The following is a 12,503-nucleotide window of genomic DNA, read 5'->3' on the forward strand; positions in this document are numbered from 1 at the left end:
TAAGACCAAGATATATAGCTATTTTGAAAATAAGGTTCCTAAGATTTGTACCTAACAATGAGTGACACATATGTAATAAAATTTTGTCCTACTTTAGATTAAATTCTTGTTATAATGAATTATTCTTACACGAAATTTTATTCTCATCTCCCTCATCTCAAATAAATAGTGGTTAAAAATATAAGGAATATCAAAACATGTACTTTTAATAATTCCTTTATAAAAAATAGAAAAATATTATTATTATTTTGCGTGTGTGGTGTCCCATTATCTTGTCCTGAATTTCCACTAAAATCCAAAGGATTGGCATTTTAGTCTGAAAATGTTAATGCCATCAACCAATGAATGAGTTTGAAGTGAAATTTTGTCTCATAGTTTTGCCCAAAAATGAAAATTAAAATGAAAGTAAAGGCATTGAAACGTACATATGAGAGAATCTTAGCCAAAACCCATGAATTATTCTGTATATATTTTAGCATACCCAAAAAAAGAGTTGGTGGGGAAGGGGAAGGGGAAGGGGAAGGGGAAGAAAGAAAAATTCAGAAGCAAAATGTCTATTCATTCTTTTTATTTTGGGTAAATTATTTAGAAGACAAAATGATTAGGGTTTTTGTACAATATTGTTGATAACAAAACAGTGGTTTTGAAATGGGGAAAAGGGAACAATAATTGGGCAGTGATTGGGAGTTGGGTGCATTGCATGGCATATAATATAATGTTGCTTTCTTTTTTTGACTCTCTCTTATATATCCAAATTCTTTCCTTTCGGTTGAATGTCTTGCTTTCTGCTGTTGCAAACAAAGGGGAGTTGGTGGAAGTGGAAGTAAAGCTACCAACTTCAACCTTAAGAAAACACTTTGAGATTCAAATGATCCATCACAATGTAGTTCTTTGAATGCAATTAGGGTTTTGTGAGAGGTGGGTTTTGTCTCTTTTGAGTCGTTGTAAAATGTTATGACGACTTGAATTTATAAGAAAGTTTGCATTTGATGCATTAGTGATACGTTAGTTATATGTGTTAGTTTTTAGTAGTTGGTATTGCTTTTAATGTAACTACATTCGAAATGCGTGGAATTCTTTAAGTTGGGGGTAGGAATTTTTTTGTTAGATGAGATTTTGGATAGCGTGGCGTGATTTAATAGTTACTTTCGAATGAATTTTTTGGAGATTGATTTAGGTTGGTATTTTTCTAACTAGCTAGCCTAATTAATTGCTTGTTGAATCAAACTCCAAAATCTAATCTATTCAGTGTAGCTAATGTGAAAAAATAATAGATTTAGATTTATTTTTGGAATCTTGGGATTTAAAGGACAAGTTCTGAAAACTGGGTAAATTTTAAAAGCACATTTAGCCTCAATACTTTAATTGAATGGGTTTAGTTTGTTTAAAAAAAAAAGAAAAGTTCAATGGTTAAATTTGTAATGATTAATTTTATCTTGGATTTTAGTAGATAATAATCTTCATGGCTGCAGTTTAAAATTTGTAATAATTTATAGTTGCTTTCTTGAAATTTTTCATGTATTTTAAGTGACAACCACCCAAACCACATTTGTCCAAAAAAAAAATTGACGAATCAATGAAATCTAAGTGGCTGTTGTCAAACCTATGTAATATTATTAATAATATTTATCACAATATATTAAAAAAGAGACAATATTTTTTCATGATTAAAAGTAAATTATTAAAAAAAATTTAAAATCTAATAAGTAAACCGTTATATACTAAAATTTAGAGACTAAATCATTCTTTTAATGGAAATACAAAAGACTTATTAAATAATGTATTATTAACTAACCTTGAAAACCAAATAAATATAAAGTACCGTTCAAATTGATCAGTAACCAAAAATATAATTTATCTATAAAAACGTTTTAAAAATTTGATCGAATCAATTTGCACCCATTTGCTATAATAAAAAAGATTGATGAAACCTACGAAATAGAAAAATTACACACGTATAGTGTTACTCCATGCACTTCGATGCTTAATTAGAATTGAGGTTTTATGTAGCATAGCAAAAAGTAAGGTTTTATAGCATTCCTTAATTACAAGTCTTACCTATAAACAATAAGATACTTTCTCCGGAGGACAATTCAGATTTTTTTAGATAAAAGGAATTTCCAACCTATAACATTGACTTTATAAAACAAACGGAGTAAACTAAAGATGCAGTAAAAAAAAAAAAATAATAATAAATGAACTCAATATTAAAAGTATATGTACGAAAGAAGTAATTTTAAGCTTTATAAAAACTTTTAAAAAATAATTGGACATGGCGCTTTCAAGAAAGCAAAGGTTATTCGGATCCAGTTTGGTCGAGTTGGTCCCTGTTTCGTGTTTGACATTTGGACCACTCTTAATTTATTTAATAGAAAAATTTTCGGTGGTGAAAAAATAAGAGATACGAGATATTGAAATTTATCGAGTTAGATGAATGGAAATTTTTTGGTTGTTCAATTCAATTATTTGTGTCATTTCAATAATCTTTTCATTTTAATTGTTCTGACTTTTTCTCTCTTTTTCCTCTTCATCTTACTTCTCTCTGACTTTCTTTCCAATACAGTTTTGACTTGCATCATCTTCTCTTCAATCCTATCTACTTCTCCATCTTCTACCTTATATTATACAATCATTAGATTTAAACCTAAAGTTCAATGTAGCTTCAAAATTTTAGGAAAAAATTCAATTTTTTTACTCTCAGCTCTTAATTTCACTAAATTGAATTTGGACTTGCATAAATATTACAATTTTTACCATAAACTTAAATTAAGTAATGCAATTTAAAGCTTTTGATAAGTTTTGGTTTGGATAATAGCTTAAACAAAATAAAAATATTTGGTTGAATGAAATTCAAAGGGTAGTATGTTATATACTTGTTAAATTAAAAGATTAAAATGGAGGAAATTTTGTCATCCATTTTCCAATCACTAATCATAATCACAAGAGACATATTAATTAAATCAATGAACAATAAAAAAGAAATCTATGAACAATTTTATGATTTTTATTTATGACATCATTAAAGTCACTAAATGATTGTTTTCAGAAAAGATGTTGAAGTTTCTGAATATTACAACACACCTAAAAAAAGTAGTTATTTTAAACCTATTGCTATTTGCTACTAATTCTTTGTTCTACAAAGCATAGAACTGATTATACATTGAAATAATTCAATTGGACTTTGATTTGACTCGGCTTGACTTTCAAGTCTACGAAGCCACCATCAATTTGTAGTCTTTTTTCTTATTTATTCTGTAAATAACTATTTATATAAAAATAACGTTCCTCTCCGTGTTTACTTATTTAGGTAAAAAATAAAAATTTCAAACTCTGAACTCTTACAAATCTTTATGTTTGAAAATTAGAGAAGAGATTATTGTACTAACATCTCCAACAAAAAAAGATTATCATCGTTGTTAACGATCTCACGTCAAAAATATGGAGAAATCTAATGAGCTTATAAGATACGCATGCTAACTAGATTTGTGATGAAATTTTAGAAAAAATACTTTCTTTATTGGTTGACTTTGGTCAAATAGCTTTTACAAAAATGTTGAATAATCAGCTGGCAGTTGAATAATAATAATGGAATAATTCGCAAGTTAAATTTCAGCCGTCCGATCCTCATCACACTGCTTTTGATAAGAACTGAAAATTGAAATTGGCCCTCCAAAATCGAGGACCCACATTAAAAAAAATAAAAAATTAAAAGTAGAGAGAGTGTGTTGCTTTTAAAAGTAAGTGCTTTTGGATTGTTTTATAGAATGGATATGTAGACAGGTTGAGTGCATTAGAATCAATAAAGCAAACCCAACTGAGATATAACCTTTTTTTATTTTTTTTAATTTTAATTTTAAAAGTAAGAGAGAGAGAGAGAGAGAGAGAGAGAGAGAGAGAGAGGAAATTGGAAAATGTTATTTTTAGGGTTTAAATTTTGTGGGGAATTATGGATTATATTGTGGGAAGAACAAAAGCAATTCCAACACTGTTATCAGACAGCAAAAAGAAAATGTCTGGGGGCCCACAAACTAAATCTGGACATAACACTTTCACACTGCTAAAATGGTACCATCTCACCATCTTTATCTCACTTTGTTTCCTTATACTTTTTCTTTATTATTAAAAAAAAAACATTTTTGATCTCGTTTTAGTCCCTAGACTTTCGAAGTTTTTTCATGTGGATCCCTAAACTTTTAAAATAAAGAGATAATATACTTTCAAGTAGGTTGCTCATTCATGAAATTACATAATATAAGTTGACTAGATAACGTTAAAATTTTCACATCTATTTATTTTGTTGAAAGCAAAAAAAAAAATCTCACTTCTCTTTTTTCCTCCCACTCATAAAAGACACAATGGTGGTCAAGAGGACCAATACCAAGGAGAGATAAGTATTATTCAGGATGAAAATAGTTATTTTTTTTATACACTTAAAATAGGACTTACACGTAGGAATTAATTCTCAAGGTAGGTGATTATATGATGGAGGTTGAACTCATTCCCTCCTACTTTTATCCTAATCTTTTGGACTAATGAACCATCCATTAAAATAAATTAGATTTAATTTTTTTTTTTTTTTAATGTGATGGAGAATATTTTTAACTTTGGGAATTCCCACACAAATCCTCTTCAAACTGATGCATGATTGAAGGAATTTTTGTTTGAAAAGTATTCTAAAACAATATATTGGCTAAGCTTGGCATTGGCAATGGCACTTAGCTTTTCCATATTCTTTTCTCCACTTTACTGAGGGAGTGGTTGGCATGTTGGCCTCTCCTTTTACCACCAAAACCAAAAACCCTTTTTTTTCTTTTTTTTTTCTATTTCTGACATATTAGAGATCACCACTTTGAATACAAGTGAGTGAATTTCTGGTTTGATATGGGAAGGGAACCATGTGAGATTCAAATGATCAACTCCTTAATTTCCTTTTCCTTTCCAATTTTACCCAAAAATATATAATATATATTAAAAAAAACATACCAACAAATCAGTTGGAAAGTTGGTTGTGTGTTGAGCACTTCACATTCCTCTTCTACCTGCTCTCTACTTGCTCTTCATAAAACCAAAACCCAACTTCTCATCTTCTTCACAAACATCATCTCATGGGAATTACAACGCAATCTTCCATTTTCTTCTTCTTGTTTTGCGTATGGAATTCTTCTGTAAATGCCTTGCTTACTGCAAAAGGTGTCAACTTTGAAGGTACTGTTAATCATTATTTGATTCTTTTTGATTTCTTGTTCCCCATAATCATATTTTCATAATATTAATCTAAAGATAGATTTTTTTTGTTGTTGGTTTGTTTGTTGTGAATTCTAGTGCAAGCCCTGATGGCCATTAAAGCTGCTCTGAAAGACCCACATTCGGTTCTTAATTGGGACGAAAACGCCGTGGATCCTTGTAGCTGGACCATGATCACTTGTTCTCCTGATAAATTCGTCATTAGCTTGTGAGTTTAATTACTACTCAAACCAAACCAATTCATTATTATAAAACTAGCTTTCAAATTTCAATTTAGATTATTTTTAAAATTTATGAAACAAAAATAACATATTTACCAAACATGCTAAGCGTTTGTATGAATAAATTTGTGATTCACTTGCAGAGGAGCTCCAAGTCAAAACTTGTCCGGCAGCCTGTCACCGGGCATCGGAAACCTGACGAATCTCCAATCAATGTGAGTCGAGATATATTATTTGAGTGTGTTGAGTTGAAATATCTATATATTAAGCTTTTGGATTGAGTGATCATTTATTATCTTTATCCGTACTACAAGATCAGAGAATAACTACAAAATATATCTAAAAGAATACTTCTTGATTATTGTAATGATATTACAGGCTTCTACAAGACAATAATATATCAGGAGGAATCCCATGGGAGGTTGGGAACATACCAAATCTGGAGACTCTTGATCTTTCAAGCAATGACTTCCATGGCCAAATTCCAACCTCTCTTTCCCATCTTAGAAGTCTGCAATATCTGTAAGTTTCTTCTTCAACAGACAAAACTTTTTTGTTTTTATTAATTTATTTATATATTATAATTTGGTTTGGGGATGGGATTGCAGGCGGCTGAATAACAACAGTCTTTCTGGGACAATCCCTTCATCACTGGCCAACATGACTCAGCTCGCATTAATGTAAGTAGTAAATGCTTTTAATTTCTTCAACTTTTTTTTAATTTTTTGAGAAACCATTATATATTATCCTTCATGGGATTGATTTAATTTGAACGTAGTTTGGTGTTACAGGGACCTCTCTTTTAATAATCTCAGTGGCCCATTGCCCACATTGCTACCTAAAACCTACAAGTAAGCTCATTACAACTCAACTTTAGTCAATAATATTATAAATACTTTTATTATATCTCTAAACTTTTAAGATTGTTTAATAAATAATAGATATTAAATTCTTGTTCTTTAAATTCGAAGAGGTTATGTTCCATACTGTTTCTTTAAATTTTAGAAAATGTCAATTAAAATTTCAATGTTGTATCTAATGGATCTATAAAACTTTCAATTTTGTATCAAATCGGTTCATAAACTTTAAAAATCATAGATCTATTAAAACAAAATTAGACATTCAATAACCTAGCTAACTTTTTAAATTAAGAGACATACTAAACATAATCATAAAAGTTTACGGATCTACTAGACATAATTATAATAAAATAGGGACGAAGTTATACATAATTTTAACTTTTTTTTTGTAACTAAAAAATTTATGATATTTAAAGGGTTTTGGTTTAAAGATTATTGATATTATTTTATGGTTGAATTTACGAAGTCTGGCTGGGAATACACTGATTTGCTCAACTGGGTTGGAGCATAGGTGCAATGGAACTGCTCCTCCTGTTTTATTTGCAGTCAATAATCCTCAAAGTAAGCAAATTTCCCACTCTCTTTCCTGTTCCTGTTTTGACCCAAATTCAAACTTAGCAAAAATCATGTCTTTTTCTTTCCTCAAACATAACTTATGTTGCCATTTCGCAATGTCCATCCATCAACTTTTTTGACTCATCTTTAGACTTCATCATGCTTTTTTCTTTTCCCTTTTCCTTTTCTAAGAGCTGTGTTGTAAATAGTATCAAATAAGCAAAATATATTTAACATTTTTCAATTATGTTATTTCCACGAGTGAATGTTAAAATTAGTTAATGATAAACTCAGTGACATAATACTTTAGTGAGTTTGTAAATTATGTAAGAAAGTTGGTAATTTCTCCTATAAATTTCTGAATAATTGCTTAAATTTAGACTTTTTTTCTCTTAATACAATTCCTCGTTTAAATTAATTTTGACATTCACCAACTTAAAAGATATAATTGGAAAATGTTAAATAAAACTTTTTTTTAATGGATAAATAAACAATTTTCAACGTAGGTTTAGGGTTTGTTTGAGAGTGGTGGTAGAATTAGTGATTTTGAAGAAAGAAATTTAAGTATAATTGATTTTCAAAAATCACTTGCTTAGTGATACTTTAAAAATCAATTTTAAGTCAATTTTTTAATTTGTCAAACATGATAAATAAAAAGGAAAGTGATTTTGACAATGACAAAAATATTTTAGTTAGGCCAAAATCACTCCCAAACACACTCTTAGCCTATCAAATATAATCACTCTCTTAATAACCATCTAATTTAAGTTTTAACTCTTTTTTTTTCCCCTTCTGTTTACGATTAAGATCCTCAACCTTCTGGGAGATCGAAGGGCCACGAATTAGCCTTGGCTTTTGGCTCAAGCCTCGGATGCGTTTTTCTGCTAACTTCAGGGTTCGGCTTCTTTATTTGGTGGAGGCAAAGACATAACCAGCAAATTTTCTTCGATGTTAATGGTTTGTCATCACATATCTTAATTCATCCAAATGATTTTAATTACTCAATAATCACCCTTATTACACCGTGCTTTTTCCTTTTTCAGACCAACGATTTGAGGAAGTTTGCCTTGGGAACCTAAGAATTTTCCAGTTCAGAGAGCTTCAAGCAGCCACAAACAACTTCAGCAGCAAACACTTGGTGGGAAAAGGCGGGTTTGGAAACGTTTACAAAGGGTACCTTCAAGATGGTACAATCATAGCAGTGAAGAGGCTGAAAGATGGAAATGCAATGAGAGGAGAGATCCAATTCCAGACCGAAGTCGAGATGATCAGCCTAGCCGTGCACCGTAACCTCCTACGTCTCTACGGGTTCTGTATGACAACCACAGAGAGACTGTTAGTTTACCCCTATATGTCCAACGGCAGTGTTGCATCCCGTCTAAAAGGTACGACACGACAACATTACGGTCGTGTTAACGTTTACGTTTCAATTCTGATTTGTTTTTCTCCGTGAACAGCGAAGCCAGCTCTGGATTGGAGCACGAGGAAGAGAATAGCATTGGGTGCAGCAAGGGGCCTACTGTATTTGCATGAACAGTGTGACCCTAAGATTATTCACAGAGATGTGAAGGCTGCAAATATATTGCTTGATGATTATTGCGATGCTGTGGTGGGAGATTTTGGATTGGCAAAGCTTTTGGATCACAGAGATTCACATGTCACCACTGCTGTACGAGGAACTGTTGGCCATATAGCTCCTGAGTATCTCTCCACTGGCCAATCCTCTGAGAAAACTGATGTCTTTGGATTTGGAATCCTTCTTCTTGAGTTGATCACTGGCCAGAGAGCTCTCGAGTTCGGAAAAGCTGCAAACCAGAAAGGAGCCATGCTCGATTGGGTGAGCCGAAAATATCAACTCTCTCATGATTTCACTCATTCATATCTGCTGTCTGACTGAAGAAGGTCACTGTTTTTTCTTCTGTTAACTGCAGGTGAAGAAAATTCACCAAGAAAAGAAGCTTGAAATCCTAGTTGACAAGGATTTAAGGAGCAATTACGACCGAATCGAGCTCGAGGAAATGGTTCAAGTAGCTCTTTTGTGCACACAGTATCTTCCAACCACCAGACCCAAGATGTCTGAAGTGGTCAGGATGCTTGAAGGGGATGGACTTGCGGAGAAATGGGAAGCTTCCCAGAGGGCAGATGCAAACAGGTACAGAGTCAACGAATTCTCCTCTTCCGAGCGATATTTGGATCTTACCGATGATTCTTCATTGCTTGCACAAGCCATGGAGCTTTCAGGACCGAGATGATGAATATATAGTTTTTCTTTGTTCCATACAACGAATCCCTGCATGTATTTCCCTACAGAATGAGACATTAATATCAAAGTGAATCTGTCATATGGCAGCCTCATGTTGAGGCTCCTGTGTTGGTGGAGATAAGATAACTCAGTATAATTGTACAGTCCGAGTTCTCATGCTCGGAGTAGTAATACTGGATTGAATTTCGCTCCTGCAGTTTTCTGGCAATTCAATCTCTAAAGGAGACCGACTATGGTTATTACAAAACCCCGGTCTGATATATTGTACTCAATGATTCTCATACAATTACCAAAGTCTGACCGCGAACGTCCCGCGCCCCCTTTACTAATAAAGGAAAGAAAGCCTCAACCAGCTTTGGTTCTGCAATAAAAATTATCAAACAGATTGAAAAAACTAAAACAGCATGCTCAGTAAATACTCTTGTTAGTTCAAGGAGTTTTAACTTAAAAACCATTCACCAGAGAAGTGAGGGTTTCTCTACTGATCCAATATTTTGAAAGAATTTTCTCTGCTGTCACCCATACCATACAATGATATAAGGTAGTTTCTAAAACTATTCAAAGGAGACACTCAAACTCAACCTTGTGAGAAAGTAAGTGGCAGTACAGAGTTGATGGTTGCAAATGATGTTTCTAAAAGAAATCTTACCGAAGACAAGACAGAATGGCTAGAGAAGAAATTTCGCAGATCATTTAAACAATCATGATAGAAGTGGGTTGTAGTCGTACCATTTGTTTTCGATTTCAACAAGCGGTATCAATAAAAGCAATTAAAGAGCCATCTATTTACTAAAGAAAATTATATAGAAATGCAGGTAGAAAATGATAAAGGAACTTTCCAACTACAACAACTATTCTGGGATGAATAAAATTTCTGCTTCTGGTGAAGCCCTCCTAAATTTCAACAATTCAATCAACATATTCAATCGTCGATCTGTAACATAGACACAAGGTTTGATACTCATTGTCTCAAGCATCGGAGAATTTCTAAGCAAATATTTAATAAATTCCATCTCGTGTGGTACGCCAGACATATCTGTCGTTTTCACAACTCTAAGGTTACCAAATGTACCGTTTGAAGGACATTCATTCTCCCAAAAGTCCAAGTCAGGTGCTTCTGAGGCAGCCACAGGGTTTGAGGAGCCCTGTTTGACAGCAATGTGTAAAAAATGATGTTACCATTCACAAGTTATTCTAAATATAACTTAAGATTCACACTGATTCAAGAACAGAACAACACAGAAAAGTAGGAGGAACGGAAAAAGGCACATTACCGAAATTTGAAGCTCCTCCAAATTCGGAGCGCTGGTAATCAAGCGAAGCACAACAAGTATTTCATTCATATCTTCAAAACTGACTTGATACAGTTCAATGCTTCTTAAATAGATATATGAAACTGGCAGAGTTGTCGCACTATTACCTATACTCAGGTACTTTTGGGGGAGGGGGTAGGAATATAAGAATCACATTTAATTGCTATGCAACAAAGACACAGATCATCAAATGAAAAAATAAATCAAACCGCCGTACCTTGGTGAAATAAATATGCCCAGTAAGTTTCTCAAGATAAGGTACACCACCAAGAAACTTTTCAAAATTGCAATCAGAACTATGGTCAAAGGGCTCAGCATCGTCACTCATATATAATGCAACTGAAATTGCAACCAAGAGTGGTGTGTTTTGAAGACATATGTCTCGAAACTCGCCTTCAAGAAAGAGGTACTTGAGATTTGGAGCAGAGATATTAAGCACTAGACTGTCAAAGTAGGACAGCGCCAGACTCTCAAGAAGTGGACAATTAGAAATTAAACTTTCAATGTCTTCTGGGGCAATCAGAACTTGGTGAAGTTTTAGGCTTTTCAAACATAAAAATCCTTTGAAATTAGGAGGCGGATCCAATTCACAGCGATATAGCTCCAATCGGGTCAACTTGCTACAGTTAAAAAGACAAGAATGCACCCTAAACCACTCGCCTTCTCCTAATTCAATCGTCAATTCCCTGATGCCCTTCCTTGAAAGGAAAAGCATCCACTGATCTAAATCTGGGGTATTCTGTAAGTAGGTAGCAGAGAGATGGAACTTGTGGATTGGACCTTCATGAAGAAAAAGAACATGAGTAATAAAATATATCAGGTCGTCATAAACTCCATCGTTGGACATGGCTACACAATCATCATCAAACACAAGTTGAGTCAGAGTGGCCCACTTGAATCTCCATCTCCTGGATAAAATACTTGTTCTTATGGCATCTCGAATTGGTAACCTAGTGAGAATGCATTCTATAATACTCTGAGGCAGATCGCTTAAATGATCCACACCCAAAAGGTCATCCATTAATCAATTTCACTCACAAAAATCCAGATAACCTGAAATTGAGGCTAAAATATGATGAGAAACTGAAAGAACACAGTAATTAAAATCCGGCATTTCATATAGTAAACGGAACATAGGAAATTGAAATCAAACAAAAGCAAAGAATTTCCAGAAACCATACACGAATTACAGAACCAACCAATCCGTAAAGTAAGAAACAAATCGAGAAAGGGTCGATTGAAGTTGGGTGTTGTAAACAAAAAGGTACAAAGTTGAAAGGAACACGCTACTTCCAAAATCAGACCAAGAAATGCAGTTTGATTCCGGAACCAAGAAACTGACGACTACAAATCATAAAACCCATCGGCGAGAAAACGATCAAAACACACCGGAGGAGAGAGAGGAGGCGGAAAAGCGCCGTTGCCGTCGTCTGCTGCTCTCTGTTCGAGAAGGATCGGAGAGAGGACGGTGTAAACAGGAAACTGAGGAAAATGGAAAACATACGCAAAAGTTTTCCTTGAGGAGTGGGCAGTGGCAGGGGATTCTGTTGAGTGACAGCGACCCCGTTCGGTGTAACTCGAAAATCAACATTTTTCTAATTGAAATTAGGTATAAAATGTTATATTTTTTTTGTATTTATTTACAAAATTTTAACACAGATTTTATATAAACTCTTTAATAGAAATTTGTAAGAAATTTAGCCCCAAGAGAATTGTCACGCTGCAATTATAATGGAAAGAAATGAGATAAAAATAAAAACGCATATATTTAACTAAAATTAACAAAAATTGAAGTTTCGAAGGTATAAAAATGAAAATGGTATATAAACCTTAGAAATTATTACGTCTAAATAACTAAACCTACACATATTTTTACAAATTAAATCAAATTATTAAAATAAATTAGAGATTAAAAAAAGATAGACAGAGAAAGCGGTGGACAAACTCAGTTGATGGAAAGAGTAGTTAAATGAGAGGTTCACTTTAAGAACTAACACAAATGAGGGTAATTTAACAATCTAAATGTAACTACAAAAATACAAGTATT

The 12,503-nt window shown here is 33.0% G+C and overlaps 2 protein-coding genes across 5 annotated transcripts; one reads left to right on the forward strand and one right to left on the reverse strand.

Moving 5' to 3' along the window:
• The first annotated feature begins 4,730 nt into the window (after positions 1-4,730).
• Positions 4,731-9,339, forward strand: LOC111017591 (protein CLAVATA3 INSENSITIVE RECEPTOR KINASE 6). 2 transcript variants are annotated; one of them, XM_022293407.2, is made up of 11 exons: positions 4,731-5,205; positions 5,323-5,452; positions 5,609-5,680; positions 5,844-5,987; positions 6,074-6,145; positions 6,257-6,316; positions 6,837-6,886; positions 7,688-7,837; positions 7,924-8,265; positions 8,338-8,717; positions 8,812-9,339. In XM_022293407.2, exons 1-11 carry the CDS (start codon positions 5,106-5,108, stop codon positions 9,130-9,132), a joined length of 1,821 nt encoding a protein of 606 aa, XP_022149099.1. In that variant the 5' UTR covers positions 4,731-5,105; the 3' UTR covers positions 9,133-9,339. The 2 variants fall into 2 exon arrangements, with proteins under 2 accessions (XP_022149099.1, XP_022149097.1); XM_022293405.2 differs by having other exon boundaries at positions 4,732-5,205; positions 6,792-6,886.
• A 565-nt stretch (positions 9,340-9,904) lies between these two features.
• LOC111017592 (F-box/RNI-like superfamily protein) lies at positions 9,905-12,004 on the reverse strand. Of its 3 annotated transcripts, none has more exons than XM_022293408.2 (4): positions 11,846-12,004; positions 10,674-11,509; positions 10,418-10,576; positions 9,905-10,288 (listed from the first exon to the last, which is right to left on the reverse strand). In XM_022293408.2, exons 2-4 carry the CDS (start codon positions 11,475-11,477, stop codon positions 9,995-9,997), a joined length of 1,257 nt encoding a protein of 418 aa, XP_022149100.2. In that variant the 5' UTR covers positions 11,478-11,509; positions 11,846-12,004; the 3' UTR covers positions 9,905-9,994. The 3 variants fall into 3 exon arrangements, with proteins under 3 accessions (XP_022149100.2, XP_022149101.2, XP_087973978.1); XM_022293409.2 differs by having other exon boundaries at positions 11,638-12,000; XM_088117852.1 differs by having other exon boundaries at positions 10,674-12,000.
• Positions 12,005-12,503: the final 499 nt, after the last annotated feature.

The sequence above is a fragment of the Momordica charantia genome, assembly GCF_013281855.1.
Source record: "Momordica charantia cultivar OHB3-1 chromosome 9 unlocalized genomic scaffold, Mcharantia_2.0 BLBB01000009.1, whole genome shotgun sequence".
Lineage (NCBI taxonomy): Eukaryota > Viridiplantae > Streptophyta > Magnoliopsida > Cucurbitales > Cucurbitaceae > Momordica > Momordica charantia.